The sequence below is a fragment of the Salmo salar genome, chromosome 12 (genome assembly GCF_965601325.2).
Source record: "Salmo salar chromosome 12, fSalSal1, whole genome shotgun sequence".
Taxonomy (NCBI): Eukaryota; Metazoa; Chordata; class Actinopteri; order Salmoniformes; family Salmonidae; genus Salmo; species Salmo salar.
Genome location: NC_138302.1, coordinates 93,863,938 through 93,872,373, shown reverse-complemented (window position 1 = coordinate 93,872,373; position 8,436 = coordinate 93,863,938). Strand labels below are relative to the sequence as shown.

The 8,436-nt window shown below is 41.3% G+C and overlaps 1 protein-coding gene across 1 annotated transcript; it reads right to left on the bottom strand.

Moving 5' to 3' along the window:
- Positions 1–159: 159 nt before the first annotated feature.
- LOC145859558 (small ribosomal subunit protein uS12) lies at positions 160–2,221 on the bottom strand. The gene is made up of 4 exons (XM_082959453.1): positions 2,041–2,221; positions 1,363–1,522; positions 965–1,085; positions 160–349 (listed from the first exon to the last, which is right to left on the bottom strand). Exons 1-4 carry the CDS (start codon positions 2,042–2,044, stop codon positions 203–205), a joined length of 432 nt encoding a protein of 143 aa, XP_082815579.1. The 5' UTR covers positions 2,045–2,221; the 3' UTR covers positions 160–202.
- Positions 2,222–8,436: the final 6,215 nt, after the last annotated feature.

The window sequence follows — 8,436 nt, the reverse complement described above, 5'->3', positions numbered from 1 at the left end:
ACACACACACACACACACACTACACCTGGTATCCCAGGTCTAAATCACATGGTGATTTGGAAAAGGAACAAAAAACAACATACACGTCCGAGGACCACCAGAGTTGCCCATCTCTGCAACATAATATCAAAATCACAACAAAATGCACAACAAACCGACTGATATTGTGAAAACATTTTATTGCTTTCCCCATCAGAACTGTCTAAGATCTGGGTCTCTCCTTCTTGCCTTTGTAGAGGGCCAGCAGGGAGACGTTAGCCACCTTGACCACCTTAAAACGTACACCAGGGATATCACCAACGGCGTGTCCCTTACGACCAAATCCTGCCACCAGAACCTCGTCATTTTCCTGAAAGACCAAGGGAAACAAGCCGAATACACACGTCAAAATGCATCATTGAAAAAAATATATATATACACACACACACATTATTTTCTTAGATTATTCAGGGATCTATGCTGATGTTTTTTACAAGGAGCAAATGCACCTAAATTGAAAAAAATGCATGTACAAATTAATAGGCGCACAATGGAAAATAGTTGAGGTATCAAATCACATTTTATTGCTGCATACACATGCTTGTGTTCCTTGCTCAAACCGTGCAGAAATATCTAATAGACAATACACACAAATCGAAAAAGTAGAATGGAATTAAGAAATAACACAATATTAGGATTAAAGCTAGAATCGTAACATTTTTCTAAGCGTACTGGTGCTTCTAAATTCAAAATATACAGGCTGCACATCAAATATTTATGCTCATTTGATCTCACTGTAGACAGCCCTGTTATTTATGGGGAGTCTTGCATTTGTTAGTGGATATCAGGTGCAGTTTACACACTAAACTGCATCCATCAGACCCTAACACAGTGGATGTAAATAAAAATGTTAAAGTAGTTGCATTTAAAAAAAACACTATGTTGGAAAAATGCTTGGGTGCCAGGCTGACTAGTTAACTCTTACCTCGATGAAGTTCAAGCAACCATCATTGGGGACAAAGGCGGTGATCTTCTTGCCGTTCTTGATGAGCTGGACCCTGACACACTTCCTAATGGCGGAGTTGGGTTGCTTAGCTTCAACACCACTGTAAGACAGGGATAGAAACATTTGGAACTGGCATACTGGATGACATGTCATTACACATTATTGATATTCAGAGAAGACATTAGGGCCTGTATTAATGTGTCCCAGAGTAGCAGTGCTGCTGAACTAGAATCTGTTTTGGCTTTCAGATTATTCTGAAAATAAGATTAAATGGACAGGGGGAGGGCTGAAACCTGATCTGCACTCCAAACAAGACACTTTCTCAATACAGGCCCTGATCATTAGTGATGATATCAGAGGAGTTGTGATGTACTTACACTTTCTCAAGTACAATTCCCTTGGCGTGGGAAGCGCCTCCGAAGGGGTTAGCCTTCAGGGCAGTGCCGAGATGGGCCTTTTTGTACTGTTTATCGTGCCATCTCTGTTCACGACGGTGGTTACGCAGCTTCCTGGCTGTACGCAGACCACGACACTTTCCTGAAGGGATACAAAGTAAATAGTTAAGTGGTAGTTAACTAGCTTTTCACGTAATAGTATTGTCCAACAAAACATTGTTTGGTCAGTCAGCCAACTACCGGTATCTACAGAAGATTATCCGGACATGAACACCTCATCAAATGCGGTTAGCACTGTAGCAGTTAGCTAACAATTAGGTTAATTGGAAAATAATTTAGTTACATTTAACCAAATTGCTTATGCAGAGTGCACATCCATTTCAATAACTTTGTAACCCAAACTCTGGTAACTGGCTACATAAATGTTTGGTGACTGAAAAGGAAGCCCTGGCCAGCACTGACGGCATGTTATGGCCGTCTCCACGTTGCGGAGATCGCGCTAGTTGGCTGGTGGTAAATTTCAGAATATGTCTAGAAATACATCCTGTTCTGCCACGATAATAACGAAACGGGTAAGAATACATTGAAATTCCATGTCAATATAGAAAAGACACTGATAGATGTTGTAACCGTTCCGTTAAAAATAGAAAATTATCGTACCCATGTTTGCAGATTACGAACCCAGGCTAGAAAGAAAGAAGACCAGAATCCTCCGCGGCAACGTCTCCTCACAGGACCCCAGAGGTGGATACTAACATGCCTGTTTGGCGTTGTATTCTCTCGGTAAATTTAGCGTATTTTAAATGTAGCTACATTTAAATAAACATTATTAAAATAACACAATTTAGGGAAATAGCACATGTGCACTATTTGGATAGCTTTGTTATATCAAGTCTATATAATATTGAGATGTTTACGTGCCTGATTCAAAATGCAACAAATCATTAGTCAAAACGAGTCTGAAGAGACATTCTTCTTCTTCGATGGGATTTAACGGCGGTTGGCATCAAATGTTAATGGTACATTACAGCCACCAGCTGGACCGGGTATTGAATAAGAAACAAACATAAACACATTTCGGGAAAGGGGCAAAACAACATCATACAAAATAAAACATGTAAACAAAAAAATAAATAAACATCACACTTCTTCAATCACAGTCCCCTCCAAAATACATCCCTACACAGGCTCAGAGGCCTGTGATGGGGCTACATTCACCGACAGGATTTATTGCGCTGCCTCGTCTGTGAAATCACAATACCAAATAAACTTTCAGTGGCATTCACAATGATTCCAATTTTTGTTGACTTCTTTTCTGCTTGTGCTGTACAGTTTATGACCATTGCAATACATAATACAACATCCACATTTTTAGCATGTAGAATTTCACTATCCCTTGGTTGATGAGAAACCTTCCCCGGTTGTGGCTCTACTACCATTGCTTCTTCCCTGCCACTCGTTACTTCTAATTTTCTCACTGCCTCCAGATAGGAGACACGCTGGACACTCCTTACCCTTACCACCTCATTGTCCTTCACCAGGGCACTTCAAGAATTCAGGCGCAATATTTCCCTTCTTCGGGCATTCAATATTCTTCCTTTCTGCACACAATTGACACATTACCAAATATTTTACATGTATGACACTAAAGGGGCTTATGCACAAAAGCTCTTACAGGGTATCAAATCAAATGTATTTATATAGCCCTTCTTACATCAGCTGATATCTCAAAGTGCTGTACAGAAACCCAGCCAAAACTCCAAACAGCAAGTAATGCAGGTGTAGAAGCACGGTGGCTAGGAAAAACTCCCTAGAAAGGCCAAAACCTAGGAAGAAACCTAGAGAGGAAAAAGGCTATGAGGGGTGGCCAGTCCTCTTCTGGCTGTGCCGGGTGGAGATTATAACAGAACATGGCCAAGATGTTCAAATGTTCATAAATGACCAGCATGGTCAAATAATAATAATCACCGTAGTTGTCGAAGGTGCAACAAGTCAGCACCTCAAGAGTAAATGTCAGTTGGCTTTTCATAGCCGATCATTGAGAGTATCTCTACCGCTCCTGCTGTCTCTAGAGAGTTGAAAACAGCAGGTCGGGGACAGGTAGCACGTCCGGTGAACAGGTCAGGATTCCATAGCCGCAGGCAGAACAGTTGAAACTGGAGCAGCAGCATGGCCAGGTGGACTGGGGACAGCAAGGAGTCATCATGCTAGGTAGTCCTGAGGCATGGTCCTAGGGCTCAGGTCCTCCAAGAGAGAGAAAGAAAGAAAGAAAGACAGACAGAAAGAAAGAAAGAAAGAAAGAAAGAAAGAAAGAAAGAAAGAAAGAAAGAAAGAATGAGAGAAAGAGAGAATTAGAGAGAGCATACTTACATTCACACAGGACACTGGATGAGACAGGAGAAATACTCCAGATATAACAGACTGACCCTAGCCCCCCGACACATAAACTACTGCAGCATAAATACTGGAGGCTGAGACAGGAGGGGTCAGGAGACACTGTGGCCTCATCCGATGATACCCCCAGACAGGGACAAACAGGCAGGATATAACCCCACCCACTTTGCCAAAGCACAGCCCCTACACCACTAGAGGGATATCTTCAACCACCAACTTACCATCCTGAGACAAGGCCGAGTATAGCCCACAAAGATCTCCGCCACGGCACAACCCAAGGGAGGGCACCAACCCAGACAGGAAGACCACGTCAGTGACTCAACCCACTCAAGTGACGCACCCCTCCTAGGGACGGCATGGAAGAACACCAGTAAGCCAGTGACTCAGCCCCTGTAATAGGGTTTGAGGCAGAGAATCCCAGTGGAGAGAGGGGAACTGGCCAGGCAGAGACAGCAAGGGCGGTTTGTTGCTCCAGTGCCTTTCCATTCACCTTCACACTCCTGGGCCAGACTACACTCAATCATAGGACCTACTGAAGAGATGAGTCTTCAATAAAGACTTAAAAGTTGAGACCGAGTTTGCGTCTCTCACATGGGTAGGCAGACCATTCCATAAAAATGGAGCTCTATAGGAGAAAGCCCTGCCTCCAGCTGTTTGCTTAGAAATTCTAGGGACAATTAGGAGGCCTGCGTCTTGTGACCGTAGCGTACATGTAGGTATGTACAGCAGGACCAAATCGGAAATATAGGTAGGAGCAAGCCCATGTAATGCTTTGTAGGTTAGCAGTAAAACCTTGAAATCAGCCCTTGCCTTAACAGGAAGCCAGTGTGGGGAGGCTAGCACTGGAGTAATATGATCAAATGTTTTGGTTCTAGTCAGGATTCTAGCAGCCGTATTCAGCACTAACTGAAGTTTATTTAGTGCTTTATCCGGGTAGCCGGAAAGTAGAGCATTGCAGTAGTCCAACCTTGAAGTAACAAAAGCATGGATTAATTGTTCTGCATAATTTTTGGACAGAAAGTTTCTGATTGTTGCAATGTTATGTAGATGGAAAAAAGCTGTCCTTGAAACAGTCTTGATATGTTCTTCAAAAGAGAGATCAGGGTCCAGAGTAACGCCGAGGTCCTTCACAGTTTTATTTGAGACGACTGTACAACCATCAAGATTAATTGTCAAATTCAACAGAAGATTTATTTGTTTCTTAGCGTCTCTGTTTTGTCCAAGTTTAAAAGTAGAAAGTTTACAGCCATCCACTTCCTTATGTCTGAAACACAGGCTTCTAGCGAGGGCAATTTTGGGGCTTCACCATGTTTCATTGAAATGTACAGCTGTGTGTCATCCACATAGCAGTGAAATTTAACATTATGTTTTCAAATGACATCCCCAAGAGGTAAAATATATAGTGAAAACAATAGTGGTCCTAAAACGGAACCTTGAGGAACACCGAAATGTACAGTTGATTTGTCAGAGGACAAACCATTCACAGAGCAAACTGATATCTTTCCCTGCCACTCGTTACTCATGAATCCTAACTTTATATGAGAAGGGAGAGACTCTTCATCAAAGAACAGTAGCATGGATGACTTATTTTCTCCCTCCACCATACAGGTCAGACGACGTGCACCAACCACTTCATCGATGTCTTCAGTTATATCCTCTGCCTTTATTTCTTGCGCCACCTCGGAAATAACCCCCTTGATAGTTACCCTGCTACGAAAATGCAGGAAACTGCATTTTCAGGAAATATGCAGGAAATATGTCATGCAGGAAACATTCCACTCCGATATCTTTTTCAGTCTTAAAACACCCTTCTTCTGTTCCACAGACACACATAAAATGTAAATAAGACCACTTCTTGTGACTCTCACCGACTCCACACTTTCTTCCAGCACATTCCACATTTTCCTGGAGACGTTAAATAGATTTCCCAAGTAGCATTGATCCAAAACGATGACTCCGACCCAAAACGAGTCTAGTGGTTTCCTATTTTCCAACACAGCTTTACTTCTCTTGTTTCCCTTTTTCTTCACCACTGTAACCCACTCATTCTCACTTTCTGTGCTATTAGCTTCACTGGACTCACTAGCAGTTTCAAACAAATATTAGTTTCTGCCATCTTCCGTCCCACTCATTCCTCTAACCGGCCTTCCATCAAACTCATGAGCGTCTCTCTTCCTGCCTGACAACTCAGCTCTGAAGAGACATTATATCTGCTTCAAGATGATATAGTAGTCAGTAAATTATGTGAAAGAGGAGTGAGGTGAAATCCCTGCCTTTACTTGCCTAGCTAGGTACTACAACTACAACCTCCACCATTGGTGAAGAATTTGAGATTGTTTTATAAAGGAGAGGGTTTTTAGCAGTAGCATGCAACTGAAAACGGTCCCAGTCTACTAGGCTGCCCATCACTAGTAGACTCATTTGACTAGTCTTGCTGTATCATGTCTAATTTCATGTGACAAAGCAACTACAGAGACATAATTCAAGATGTCCTCTAATAATATACAGTGAGGTCCAAATGTATTTTGACAGTGACACATTTTTTGTTGTTTGGCTCTGTGACCCAGCACTGGATTTGATTCAAAGACTATGAGGTTAAAATGCAGACTGTCAGCTTTAATTTGAGGGTATCTTCATCCATATCAGGTCAGTAAACTATTTAGAAATTAAAGCACTTTTTTGTACACAGTCTCTTCAATTTAGGAAACCAAAAGCATTTGGACATATTCACTTACAGTACCAGTCAAAAGTTTGGACACACCTACTCATTCAAGGGTTTTTCTTTATTTTTACTATTTTCCACATTGTAGAATAATAGTGAAGACATCAAAACCATGAAACAACACATATTGAATCATGTAGTAACCAAAAAAGTGTTAAACAAATCAAAATATATTTGAGATTTGAGATTATTCAAAGTAGCCACCCTTTGCTTTGATGACAGCGTTGCACACTCTTGGCATTCTCTCAACCAGCTTCACCTGGAATGCTTTTCCAACAGTCTTGAAGGAGCTCCCACATATGCTGAGCACCTGTTGGCTGCTTTTCCTTCACCTCTGCGGTCCAACTTATTACAAACCATCTCAATTGTGTTGAGGTTGGGTGATTGTGGAGGCCAGGTCATCTGTTGTAGCACTCCATCACTCTCCTTCTTGGTCAAATAGCTCTTACACAGCCTGGAGGTGTGTTGGGTCATTGTCCTGTTGAAAAACAAATGATAGTCCCACTAAGCGCAAACCTGGTGGGATAGCGTATTGCTGCAGAATGCTTTGGTAGCCATGCTGGTTAAGTGTGCCTTGAATTCTAAATAAACCATAGACGGTGTCACCAGCAAAGCACCCCCACACCATCACACCTCTTCCTTCATGCTTCACGGTGGGAACCACATATGCAGAGATCATCCGTTCACCTACTCTGTGTCTCACAAAGACACGGTGGTTGGAAACAAAAATATAAAATTAGGACTCATCAGACCAAAGGACAGATTTACACCGATCTAATGTCCATTGCTTGTATTTCTTAGCCCAAGCAAGTCTCTTCTTCTTATCGGTGTCCTTTAGTTGTGGTTTCTTTGCAGAAATTTGACTATGAAGGCCTGATTCACACAGTGTCCTCTGAACAGTTGATATTGAGATGTGTCTGTTACTTGAACTCTGTGAAGCATTTATTTAGGCTGCAATTTTTGAGGCTGGTAACTCTAATGAATTTATTCTCTGCAGCAGAGGTAACTCTGGGTCTTCCTTTCCTGTGGCGGTCCTCATGAGAGCCAGTTTCATCATAGCGCTTGATGGTTTTTGCGACTGCACTTGAAGAAACCTTCAAAGTTCTTGACATTTTCCGGATTGACCAACCTTCATGTCTTAAAGTAATGATGGGCTGTCGTTTCTCTTTGCTTATTTGAGCTGTTCTTGCCATAATATGGACTTGGTCTTTTACCAAATAGGGCTATCTTCTGTATACCACCCCTACCTTGTCACAACACAACTGATTGGCTCAAACGCATTAATAAATAAATACATTCCACAAATTAACTTTTAACAAGGCACACCTGTTAATTGGTTGGCTGAGAGAATGCCAAGAGTGTGCAAAGTTGTCATCAAGGCAAAGAGATGACTACTTTAAATAATCTCAAATCTAAAATATATTTTGATTTGTTTAACACGTTTTTGGTTACTACATGATTCCATATGTGTCATTTCACAGTTTTGATGTCTTCACTATTATTCTACAATGTAGAAAAAAGTCAAGATAAACCCTTGAATGAGTAGGTATGTCCAGACTTTTGACTGGTACTGTACATTTGTATTAAAGTAATCAAAAGTAGTACCGGTAGCCTATTTGGTACCCTATTTCTAGCATGTAATGACTACATCAAGTTTGTGACTCTACAAACTTGTTTGATGCATTTGCAGTTTGTTTAGGTTGTGTTTCAGATTATTTTGTGCCCAATGGAAGTGAATGGTAAATGATGTATTGTGTCATTCTGGAGTCGCTTTTATTGTAAATAAAAATATAACATGTCTCTAAACAATTATACATTAATTTGGATGCTACCATGATAATGAATCATCATTAATGAATCTTGACAAATGATAAGTGAGAAAGTTACAGAGGCACAAATAATTTATCCAAATACGTTTGGTTCCCTAAAATGGGGGGACT

What these genes read in the sequence shown, in the direction of transcription:
- LOC145859558 (XM_082959453.1), bottom strand. An exon ending in GGAATTGTACTTGAGAAAGT is followed by an intron (nt 1,086 to 1,362) that starts GTAAGTACATCA and finishes CCTGTCTTACAG; the next exon opens with TGGTGTTGAAGCTAAGCAAC. An exon ending in GTTGCTTGAACTTCATCGAG is followed by an intron (nt 350 to 964) that starts GTAAGAGTTAAC and finishes TTGGTCTTTCAG; the next exon opens with GAAAATGACGAGGTTCTGGT.